This window comes from Ictalurus furcatus, chromosome 10, assembly GCF_023375685.1.
Source record: "Ictalurus furcatus strain D&B chromosome 10, Billie_1.0, whole genome shotgun sequence".
NCBI classification, from domain to species: domain Eukaryota; kingdom Metazoa; phylum Chordata; class Actinopteri; order Siluriformes; family Ictaluridae; genus Ictalurus; species Ictalurus furcatus.
Genome location: NC_071264.1, coordinates 22,674,982 through 22,688,119, shown reverse-complemented (window position 1 = coordinate 22,688,119; position 13,138 = coordinate 22,674,982). Strand labels below are relative to the sequence as shown.

The following is a 13,138-nucleotide window of genomic DNA, read 5'->3' as shown; positions in this document are numbered from 1 at the left end:
CATGCTGTTCTGAAGGCAGAAAACAGGTTTGGCAAAGACAACAACACTCCCACTACACCTACCCAAATGTTACCATTCATGATCACACAGTCTGTTGTTGAATGGCTTGAAAAAAGTGTTCCTTTTTTGACACTTTTAAAAAATTTAATTTCACATTTATTTTTTTAAAATAAAATTTTGACACAACATTTTCACTTAAGTAAAGTTTATTTTTAGTGTATTTACCAGTTTTACCTTCTTTGGTCATTATAAACGCTGACAAGAGCCTAGATCAGCAGCCCTAATATGGATTGCGGTATAAGCCCCCAAATTGGTTTCTGTATTATTTTCTCATAATGAATACAATTTATATTTCAGAAATGCAGGACAACTAAAGCTGTAGTTTGTCACATGTTTTTCAATAGTACACTAAGAGTAAAAGAAACTGCACCAGAAGAATTGTCCAAGAATAATGTAGGTCTTGGAACACAAGCTGACAAAACCCATCAGCTATATTCCCAGGCAGAACTGAATTAATTGTGTCTTGCTGACAGAGAAAATAGGACAACCAAACATTGCTTTTGACTACTCTCCAGGTGCATGTTGTTGTTCTGTAAACCAGGTAGATACCATATAAAATTATTACTGTTATACATATTAACAGGAGGGCCCAACATAACAAGAAAATATTGAGAGGTTCCTGCTCTGTTGTATCTTTGTCTAGACAATGTGAATATGTTGTGTTAGAAGACAACATTGATCACAATGTGCAACAATTCTATAGAAATTCATTTGAGAAAAAGTCTGGACATTGTCCAACATTTGCATGAAGGATGACTTGGAGTCTTGAAACTGTCAAGCCATGTGACAAAAACATTTCAGAGTTTAGGTTTGAATTCAAGCTTAGAGTCATCACAAAACAAAGTGAATAACTAATAGGGAGGTGTTTTACACAACCTGCACAGTCAGAGATGAACATTGAACATGAACGAATCAACCACAATGGATAGAAAAGGTATAATCTATAATATTTATAAGATGTGCCTAACAGTGTGAGAGCGCATTGATCCTAGAAGAATTGTTTGGTTGCTTAAAAACAGTCCAGGTTAAATGAGGCATGCTAATGAGTGCATTTACAGGGAACTGTACTACTTCAGAAGAGTAATAATGTAACTCTTGAAACCCAAGGTGAAAAAATGCCAGTTACATAAATAACTGTGCTCCTATGAACTCTGGATAATCAGCAGGGGTAGTGAGAATCACCTGGATAATTTGTTGTGAGCTTTTGCTTACATGCTGAGACCTTCAACAAAAAGTTCTAAAGTTGAATATATAAAGGTATTTGTAATAAATACCACTGTCATACAGCCATCTTTCTCTGCAACCTTCTCACTGAGTTCTTGTTCGGTTGACATTGGTTTCAATGACAATGAGCCTTGGTGGTGATCTGGGTTTCATAACCCTGTACTAAATTCTAATATCCCACTAACAGGCTTTTCACTGAATGATATTCTTGGACCATGACCCATTGAACTTGCATGAGGATATGGTATTGATAGAATGTAAGTCATTCTGAATAAGGATGTCTGCTAAGTGTAAATGCACTGTAAGGCCTGTATTGGGCATAACCTGGAATGTTCTATAGATTCACCTACATTGAAGGCAACCAGGTTCATAAAATTTTGCATTATGGCCATGCGTAGAAACCCCAGGTTTAATCACAGTCACCTCAGACTCATGACCAAATCATGGAGATCTTCCACTACTGGGAAAACAGACCTGCTCAGGGAGGAAGCAATCACTAGTGAAAGTAGCAGTGGAAACCAAAGGTCTCAATATGTTTGTGTGTTCACACACACAAGTTGGTATTCTCACTGTCCCTGACAGTTAGGAGGGATGAAATAAAACCCATTAGCTATATTCCCAGGGTGAGGCAGGTTCAGTTGGGCCTCACTGAAGCAGCTCTTGGAAAACAGTGCAGCTGAACTACATTCAAAACCACCAAGAAGGCAAAAAAAAAAAAAGTGGATTATATATAAAGTATAATTGTTATAGACCTTAACCAGGGCACTTTTTAACAAAAGGGTCCTGCTCTGTCCAAGTTTTGTCTATACTATGGGAATACACTGTGTTAGAAGACAACATTACCATAGAACTATATTTGAGGAAAAAGTCAGGATGTTGTTTGACATTTATATGAAGGGTGACTTGGAGTTTGAAAACTATCAAGCCATGTGACAGAAACATCTCTTAGTTTAGGTTGGAGATCAAGCTGCAAAACAGAGCTTAGGTTGGAGCTCACATTATCAAAACAACATTTTACATAAATGAGAGGGAGGTGCTTTACACACCCTACACAGTCAGAAATGAACAATGACCACAAATGAATCATGCACACTGGAAATAAAAACTATAATCTATAACTTATGTATGATTTGTAGAATGGTGTGGGAGTAGGGACATTGATTCTAGAAGATTTGTTTGCTTACTTCAGAACTTTCCAAGTTAACTGAGGCATGTTAGAAAATGCATTTAAGTGTGATCGATTTTTAATAAAGGTCTGCCAAATCTCTGAAAATCACAAAACACCTACTGTAATCTTTTCTTGACATGGACAGCTAACTATATTCTACAATAATATACTATAATGTTTCTTGCTGAATACAATTGTTATAAAAGCACGAAATTACTTTTTCTTTCTGATATCGATACCGATCCTGAAACCTTGAATATTAGCTGATATCAATATCCATTTTATATCGTATCTTTAAATATTACTAAGCGTTAATTTTTTTTTATGTGAAGCACTTCACAATTAAACTCTTTCACACAAAAATCACCTATATTGTCAATATAATACACAAAATATACAGTTGTGCCCAAAAGTTTGCATACCCTTTGCTGAATCTTCTAAATCTTAACGCTATTAACAAAATAAGAGGGATCATAAAAATCCCATGTTGTTGTTTATTTAGTACTGTCCTGAATAAACTATTTCACATAACAGATGTTAACATATAGTCCACAAGACAAGATCATAGCCGAATTTATAAAAATTACCCCGTTCAAGAGTTTACATACCCTTGATTCTTAATACTGTGTGTGGATGAGCCTGGATGAGCCATGACTGTTTTTTTTTGTTTTGTGATAGTTGTTCATGAGTCCCTTGTTTGTCCTGAGCAGTTAAAATGTCCACTGTTCTTCAGGAAAATCCTCCAGGTCATGCACATTCTTTGCTTTTCCAGCATCTTCTGCATATTTTACCACTTTCCAACAATATGATTTTCAGATAATAATATTAATGAGTCTTTATTAGTCACATATACATTACAGCATGGTGAAATTCTTTGTCACTTACCCCAGCATGTCAGGAAGTTGGGGTCAGTGCACAGGGTCAGCCTCATGGTGTCCCTACAGTGCCCCTGGAGCAGAGAGGGTTAAGGGCCTTGCTCAAGAGCCCAATAGTGGCAGCTTGGCAGTACTGAGGCTTGAACCTCTGACACTCTGATCAGTAACCCAGAGCCTTAACCACTAAGCCACCACACCAGATCCATCTTTTCACATTGAGGACAACTGAGGGACTCGTACACAACTATTACATAAGGTGTAAACATTCACTGATGCTCAAAAAGGCAACACGATACATTAAGCTCCAGGGGGGTGTAAACCTTTGAACAGGATAATCTGTGTAAATTGTTAGTATTTTGTCTTCTGGGAGACATGTAACTATCATATTTAGCCTCTGAAGGGCAGTATTAAATAAATAAAAAAGTTCTTTACACAAAATAATAATAACTTACACCGATCGTCCTGTGATCATCTTGTCTTGTGGACTATATATAAACATATGTTACGTGAACTAGTTTATTCAGGACAGTACTAAATTAAAAAAAAAACAACATGGGATTTTTATGACCCATCCATTTTCTGTAGCACGTATCCTACACAGGGTCAAAGGGTGCCTGAAGCCTATCCCGGGGACCCGGGGCACAAGGCGGGAGACACCCTGGACAGGGTGCAAACCCATCACAGAAAAGAAAAAAACAGTTGTCTCTTTAAATGTAAAAATTTCCAGCTCCAATTCTTATTCCAGTGCTATTTTTTATTTCTTTTTGCTGGTGTCGACCACGATACCAACACTGGGTATTGGATTAGTGCCTTCTTTAATTATAAGTATCATTAATCAAAGCAAATCACATACTGTTTCACATAATGCAACAGTTGGGTAGACAGAAACTCCATGAACTCACTGTTACCCCGTTAGTGCAGCCCATAAGTGAAAAGCCTAAATATTTCACTCTTCACAAAATACAAGTGAGCACTCATTGTATTTTATATTTACACATTCAATAATTCAAAATAATACTTCATAATTCAAAGTATCTGAATTAAGCCATATATTTACAAAAAAACTGGCTAAGGAATTACTTAGGAATTACTTATACAAATGTATAATTTCTTTTCAGCCATGTGTATTTGGGCTGAATATTGTGCATGATGGGCAACAATAGGAAAATACACAATTAATTTAAATGTTTACTTTAATGCCAGCAGATAATAATAATAATAATGCATGCATAAGGCATTAAATAAAATCAGTCACATTCACAAACCTAAAAATACAATACGATGCACAATCTGAATAAATATCACACAGTAATAAAGGGCAGTAATAAAGCCTCAACCATTCAATTCTGGAGAGAAGAAAAAGATAACTCAAGCCTTTGTACATATGTTCATTAAACAAAATGTGCTAATTCTTTCTTGAAAAAAATGCATTTGTCAATGATCAACCATGAAAACAAAATTAGTTTACCACACACACATACACACACACACACATACACACACACACATACATACATACATACATACATACATACATACATACAGCAAAATGTTAATAAAGCAATTAGTATTACAGAAATGGCACCTAGTAATTTTCAGTTTTAATTTGGCTGTTAAATCAAGCAAAATGCTATTATATCATAGATTTCCTGGTTGCCAAGGCCTCGTCCAGCAGGTTTCATTCAGCACTGATCTGCATCATCTCTGTATAATTTTCCAAATCTGATTAGCTCTGCTCTACGGAGAAGCTGGACTCTGACCTAAAAAATGATAAAGGACATGACATATAAGAAAACTGACAATGAAACATAAAGAATGTTCATTTTGTATCACTAATTCTATTAATTTAGTATCACTATTTTTTAGTGATAAAGTTTTTTTTTTTTTTTTTTTTTTTTTTAAATCTGTTAAATCTTGTTTAGGGCATTAAGTAGGTAACATTACAAATAAACCTGACACTGCCATTAATAAACAAAAGGCAGGGGATTTTTATTCCATTAAAATGGAAGAAGCACATCTGTTTATCTTTTTGTTTATAGACATTAGGTTTTCAGGAACTAGTAGCACACATTTCTATATTGTTGATTACAGTACGCTGACTATGCCTATTGAACAGGATTGAAAAAAAAAACCTTTTTAAAATATAGTTATATTAGCTCAGAAATTAGTTGCATTTAGTTATTTTTAGAAAGTAATTCAAGCAGAGGAAAACATAGTAATTTGGTTAGGAACCTCCTAAAAAAAACCCTACAAAAAAAAAACTTAAAGAAACTGAATTAGAAAACTAGATCAACAGTCAAATCTTAAAGATTTGACTGTAAGATTTACAGTCAAAATTCTGAAAGAAAGCAAGAAATCCAAGCCCAGACAAAACTTGTACATGCACAAGAATGACACAGCATCTTTTCGTTCTATTAATGCTGGCTTTAAAGTGCTGCACAGCAGTGAAAGAAGATACTGGGGCAAACCGAGCTGACTTATAAAGCGACTTTCATCCTCTTAAAAACATCATCCCAGTCTCTGACTATCCATTGCCTCCTGAGTGCAGCATGTGTTAACTCTTCCAGTAATATAAATTCTTCCTTTTGCATAGCCTTGACTTATGGCTTCCATATGCGCAGATGAGACCGGCCTCGTTTCATACAGAAGAATTTCTTTGTTGTATGTCTAGTCCTATTTATTTTAAAATTTATTTGGGTTGGCTTGCTTGATGTAAAAAAAAAAAAAATAATAGTACATTTGTGTGTGTGTAACTGGAATAAATATGCTATTTAAAATTTGACAGCATAATCTGTATATTAAATGCAAGTTAAACCATTATATGGTTTGAAGTTGATCAGTCAAAGCTTACATTAGCTAGTCTTCACATATGTCAATTTACGCACATGAGTTTTTCCCAATTTACAGGATTTTCATCAGTATTAACTTGTAGGTGATCCATTGTTGTTACTAGCCTTACTGAAATACTATTAGTATTAATTTTACTATATATTACTCACATACATGTGTCAGATTGTTTGTTAGCAAAGTGGTTGTTGTATTCCAGGATTGGCGAGATATTTTCTTCATCTTCAGGTAGCTGCACAAAAACAAATTCCCATAACAATTTAATTTCTGACATATTTTTAAGTTCCGTCCATTTAGATACCTAAACATTTAAATGTAGTAAAGACAGACAGAATTGCTATTGAATTTTGTCATATCACTTACCTCCCAGTACACTTCATCATCAAAGCAGTTATCGTCAGCTGGGTCTCCCCATATAGGCAGTTTCAAGATAAAACCTGCAAATATTGAAGAAAACAACAACTTCAGAACTCCACAATTTACAGATCCAAATTATGAATAGTTTAGGATACTAAAAACAGATATGCTGTTCTTATAAAAAATTCCAAATGGCAGGTGGTAAGGAGCTCAATTTTCTGGAGGAACTCAACAGTTGGTTAAGGACCAAGCCAGAAAAAACATTTTCTCCAGTGATATTTTCTGTGTAATTACTTTTTATGATGATAGCTGGTTAGTGGTAATTAAATATGTGTTTAAAGGTGCTTCAGACATTTTTGACCAGTGCTCCCTAAATTGCATCACTTTTCAATCGATTATATGCACTGAAACATACTTACCCACTATTGCTCCGCCGACTAGTGCAAAGGCAAGAGCCACAAAAAGAGCAGCAGCCTGATAGCCTCCCTGTGTTTGTGGCGACCTTGTTGCAAATTTACCCGTGAATCCAAATGTGCTGATCAATCTGAAATTGAATATATTAATGATATTTCATTATTTGTTTTATTATCAAAAACTTTCCATTGCTGGGAAAAGGCAATGAAATTTAATTTGTCAGTTCACTTAATAAATTTGGAAACCTACTTATGTGTCAAGTACACCTACCCTTCATGTGAATAGACAGACTCGCTGGCAGTGGCAGCTGTAATGGCACCTACAATTGCTCCAAGGACTCCTGGCATGGCATGTAAATTATGAATCCCACAAGTGTCCTGGATCTTCAAGGTTTTCTCGAGGAAAGGCTGTGTGTAGAACCAAGCATTTTAGTGGTACAATAAAAATGTTTACATTTAGCAGAACAGTCAGATGTATCCTCTTGCAACACTTACAGTTAACACTACGTAGCCAAAAGTAGAGATGAGCCCACAGAGGAAGCCAACAATAAGTGAGCCATAGGGTGTGATCATAAATTCAGCTGCAGTTCCCATTGCAACACCTCCAGCCAGGGTGGCATTCTGGATATGAACCTAATCAAGAGATTATGCATGTTACATCTTTTACCTGACATGATTTCAAGTGTCCTTCATACATATACATGACCTAAAATACACTTTTTGAGAGGCATGTTGAATTACCATGTCTAATTTGCCCTTCTTGGCAGAAAGACTAGATATGGCGAAGGTAGAGAGGACGCTGGATGCCAAGGCCAGGTACGTGTTGATGGCAGCTCGGTGTTGCCCATCTCCATGATGTGCAATGGCAGAGTTGAAACTGGGCCAGTACATCCAGAGGAAGAGAGTGCCTGGAGCAAAAGAAGATTATAGTCATTGTTATCAGATTTTATGCTTATTAAATATTCTGTGTTTGGAAATGAATATTTTCTCACCAATCATAGCAAAGACATCAGAGTGGTAAGTGGATCCTTGCAGACGTTTGTTCTGGTTTAAAGTTGGTCGATAGAGCACCCACGATATTGTCAGACCATAATATGCTCCAAATGTGTGGATGACCATGGAGCCACCAGCATCTTTGGCCTGTAGGAATGTTACAATCAGATAACCATAATCAATAGGATTTCTAGACATGAGTGGATATATAGAATGTGGTTTCACAAAATATACATGAAATTATGCTCAGTCCAGTTTTATAATTGTATACCAGTGGCACATACATTCAAAAGATAGAGGATGATGTACTCTTCTACTGCAAATAAGGTGATTCCAAACAGAGTTAACACCATCAGCTGTACAGGACTGACTTTTCCCAGACAAGCTCCATACGCGATTAGGCACCCCGCCACACAGAAGTCAGCATTGATGATACTGGAGATAGAAAGATAACATATACATTAAATTAAAAATAGTTCATTGCATTATTATTATTGAAAGTTTTGATGCCAAACATTGAACACGGAGCAGACATTTCAGGTTCAAGTTGCATTCAAATGAACTAGTCAAGCCAGTTCTTACTTTTCTACTCCAATCTTAATCTTGCCATCTGCTGGGTCCAGTGAGTGGAACCAGCCTTGCATCAGCAGGGCCCACTGAAGCCCAAAAGCAGCAATAAGGAAGTTGAAGCCCACTCCACCAAAGCTGTAGCGCTTCAAAAAAGTCATGAGGAAGCCAAAACCCACAAAGATCATGACATGAACATCTTGGAAACCTGTCCAACAAACAAAAGAGGAGGGAAAAAAGGTGGCGGTATTAGAGAAGAATCAAGGCTCTGAGGTAGAAGTCTTTTGTCACATTAAGCTTACTTGGTTCACAGCCAACAGCCTCACTTAAATAATGACAACATATTTATTGTTGCAGTTTCCTTTACAGTTCATTTGCTGGGTTAGGAGAAAAAGTACTGCAGTTCGGCCTTTAGATTTGATTACGGAATCAATGAGACAACATAAGTTGTCAATTGAGAAATCAGTTGATCTACATTAATACAGTTTTAAGTGTAATATTACCACAGAGCTGAGAATAAAACAGTTTTTCAGTCTCTGGGCAGATTAACTCCTGGTCGTAAGTATTTCTTTTTCTTTTATATACAATATTAGATGTAGAAAGAATGAAGAATGCTGTTAACATCATTACAATATAATAGATACTATTTAGAATCTAAAACAAGATTTCATAAATTGTTCAAGTACATAAATAAATCAGAGTAGAATAAATCCATACTCACTTGGATATCTGTAGTAGAAATCATTTTCAATATTACTTGAAATATTCTTCTCTTTCATAAATTCAGACCAGTGAGCATCAGACTCTTCATTATAACGCACAAAGACCCCAAATAGGATGATCATGGCAGTTTGCCAAACAAAGCAAACAGCTGGCAGGCTGATCCGGATATCAGTGTTTTTAGGAGAGTTCCACAAACTTTGGCAACAGTTTCCCATTGCGACTATAATTGAAGTCCAAAGACAGGATACAGGATACCTTTCATGCAGGAGTTTGTGTAAAGAGACGCTATGTGCAGAGATATATATAGGTGACTCTTTAGAGGTGTGTCTCAGCCGGACACCTGTTTGACTGTTTCAAATGCATCTTTTGCACATGACTCAGGAAAAAGAAAGAAGTCAGCAGACATGGTTTCTGATGAATATCTGAAAGGCACGAGTGATGACATTGCTACCTGTGAACTGTAAGAAGAAACGACTTTAATTGTGAAAATATTTATATTGAATAAAGTGAATAATTAACCAGAATAAAATTTATTGTGAAAAAAATTGGAAATCCAGGGGAAAAGAAATTGATTATTTTGTAAAATTATGACAGATATGTTCAGCTTTGAATGTGAAAGCAATGTAACATTTTAAAGTAAAAATTAAAGTGAATTTTTAAAAAATTGCATCTGATTTCATTAGTCGCTAATAGCATATTAAGATTAAAATCACTCAACACTGCTCTATATGTTCTAGCCAATTCTCATTAAGGAACAAACACAAAATAGAAATAAATGAATGACTAGCAGATTATTATTTTTTCCACATTATATTTCATAAAGGGAAATATATTTTAAGGTTTACAGATGTAAGAAAAAGTGGACAGGTGACATTAGTTTGACCTTTTTTATATTTATTTATTTATTGGTTCCTATATGCCAAATGCGCCAACTAACCCTAATCCCATCAGCATTAAGTACAGGTTGCCCAGTTTGTCTGTATAACACTTTTTCTTAAACCTTAAATATACTTGAATTCACTGAAGTATTTGCATTGAACTATTCAACAGCTGCTTAGTTTGATTAGCATTCAGAAGAAGTCAATAAATATATTCTTTACTCAAATGGCAAAAATTGAGCATCAACACATTAAATATCAAGCATACAGTATATCTGGCACATGCTAGTGGGTAAATTTGACTCATCAGCTGACTCTACTACTTTACTACTGATCTTAATCTTAATCAAGTGAACAGGTTTTAAAAACCTGCAGGTGGAAGACAACTTTTTATCATACATTATTGTACCTTATTGAAGTGTCACCTAAGTTTACTTTCAAGATATTTGCACAGTGTTGTATAAATGCTAACTGTTTCAATAGAATTATAAATTCAAACATGAATATTTTTTTCAACTACATGGAAGATTTTGTAGTATTTTACCTATTATTATTATTATTTATTTCCTAACAGATACAATTAGCTTGCATCAAATAGCCTTAAAACAAGTACAGGCATTTGCAAACATTCAGACAAAGACATAAACCTTTCCTGCAGAGAAATGTCCTTATGCATGGAGACCTTTCACATATCTTTTCTTTTTTATTTTGAGATATACACACACATACATAAAAAAAAAAAAAAGTTTTAAATTGCACTGGATTAATGATGTAGGCCTGATAAAAAATTTCCACTATTAAAATCTAAAGTGCATTTTAATTTGTGGCTCATAGTTAAAAAAATGTTGGCTCTGGATGGTTCTGGAGAATGATGTAATAGCTTTGAGTGACAAAATAACCCTAAAAACCCTAACCAGGTACAGCTTTGCCGCAATAAAGAAAGAACAGAGACAACTGTAGCGTTTAAAATGACTAATTATGTTTTCAACCTTTTCACGCAGAACATTCAGCATGTTGAACTTGTTCAACCACTTAATCACAGCCTTTAATCAGTCTGCACCTGCAAGTTATTTTATTTCTTCTTCCAAGTAGACCAACCCAAATCTTTTTAATTAACACTGCCCAGTGGTTGTGTTTGCATTATGTGCATAGGTTTCTGCTTGTGCTTTGAGTCACATGACAATCCACCCTGAAAACTGACTGACATGCTGTTATCTGAAGATTTCTGAGGTGGAAAGAGGAATCTGTGTAGTTTGAAGTCACAGATGGATTAGTAGATAAATGAGATGTCATTGTGACAGTCTAAGCAGGGTCCAATCCTTAGAGCAAAACTGAACAGTGAATGACGTCTGACTAAACAAAAAAAAATTGTTATCGGGGCAACATTCCAACGATTGCTGGTCACATGTGCTCATGTGGTTACATGCCAGCAGAACATGTGACTCCCAGCACTGTCAGTGTGAAAGAACTGATTACAGAGCTAGAGACTGCCTTAGAAAACCTTTTGATTGATTTATTTTTTAACCTTTTTAATTACTTTAAATGTTATTGTTTTCTCCCTCTTCAGTTATAATTCTTACATGGAACATTCTTTCCACATTCCACAATAGTACAACCAATCACAGTACGCGAAAGCCAACACACCCCCTCAGACTAACTCATCATACAGCACTAGTGAACATGTTCTAACATTATTCTCTTCTATAGAATTCATGCAGATCCCCCTTCCAGAGATGATTTTCAAGTTACAAGGGTTAATCATATTTATTTTCATTTATACTACAGCACTGTTGACTTCTTGATTCTGATTGGTCAGGTGTTGATGAATTTTCTATAACAGCAGCTCTGACAATAGTGCTTGTTGCAAGGCAAATCACAGGTTTATATTCATCTGCTGTTACCCCAAATGCACTGTTATATTACATATAAATTAAAAATCATTTACAAACTCTAGCTAGGGTATAATATAAATCATTGCTGTGCTCAACACCTACTGTGCATTTGATATTCAGCCAAGGAATAAATGTGTCTCAAAACAGAGCCAACTATAATGCATATTACATTTTTACATATTTACATATTTCCTTTAATTTACAATTAAACAACTTTTACATGTACAGTTTAATTATTTATTTATTTTAAATGTCACTGCTGGCAAAACATGGGACTGTGCAGAAGTAGTGATGCCTCCTGTTTCAGTATGATTTTGTTGTGATGGCTTTCCACCGCAGCTATTTAATGCTAAACTTTTTGGCTCTTAAAATTTTTTTTTCCTCATGGGGTCCAGTCAAATGTGTCCACAAGGTCTAATCTGTCAGATATTTCTATAATTAGAATATCAGTGTCACCTATACTATAGATTGAAGATTCAGTAGCTCTTAATGATACCCTTTGTTACCTTTACCAGTTGTTTAAAAGGATGGATGAATAATGTTTGGAGGATGGCCCTGATTTAACAGTATGAAGAGAAGAGGAGTGAACACAAGCAATTCAGAATCAATGAAAAAAGATCTGCACTGAACTAATGCAATTTCCATCCATCCATCCATCCATTTTCTGTACCACTGATCCTACACAGGGTTGCAGGGAGCCTGGAGCCAATCCCAGGGCACAAGGTGGGGGACATCCTGGACAGGGTGCCAACCGGGATGCAGGGCACAATCGCAAACACATTCAAACACCCATTCACACACTACAGACAATTTGGAAATGCCAATCAGCCTAGAAGGCCTGTCTTTGGACTGGGGGAGGAAACTTGAGCACCCAGAGGAAAACCCCAAAGCAGGGGGAGAATATTCAAACTCCATGTGTGCAGGATAGGGGTGGGAAGCGAACCCCTAACCCTGGAGGTGCGGGGCAAACATGAAAGTAAATATGCCATATGATATCCAAAAAAGTTTGATGATGGACATGAGCATTCAAGTGCATTATGGCAACATATGTACACATAAAATCCTTATGTCATTCATGACCACAGGGAATACCTAGCATAGAGTAGCACATAAAGTGGATATTGATTACCAAACCGAAATG

General features: G+C 35.8%; 1 protein-coding gene across 2 annotated transcripts; it reads right to left on the bottom strand.

The window, feature by feature from the left end:
- Positions 1-4,502: 4,502 nt before the first annotated feature.
- Positions 4,503-9,511, bottom strand: rhcga (Rh family, C glycoprotein a). Of its 2 annotated transcripts, none has more exons than XM_053635239.1 (11): positions 9,226-9,511; positions 8,520-8,712; positions 8,222-8,372; positions 7,937-8,084; positions 7,686-7,852; positions 7,440-7,577; positions 7,216-7,352; positions 6,951-7,075; positions 6,538-6,611; positions 6,331-6,406; positions 4,503-5,087 (listed from the first exon to the last, which is right to left on the bottom strand). In XM_053635239.1, the coding sequence occupies exons 1-11, from the start codon at positions 9,440-9,442 to the stop codon at positions 5,065-5,067; spliced, it is 1,449 nt and encodes a 482-aa protein (XP_053491214.1). In that variant the 5' UTR covers positions 9,443-9,511; the 3' UTR covers positions 4,503-5,064. The 2 variants fall into 2 exon arrangements, with proteins under 2 accessions (XP_053491214.1, XP_053491213.1); XM_053635238.1 differs by having other exon boundaries at positions 4,801-5,087; positions 6,327-6,406.
- Positions 9,512-13,138: the final 3,627 nt, after the last annotated feature.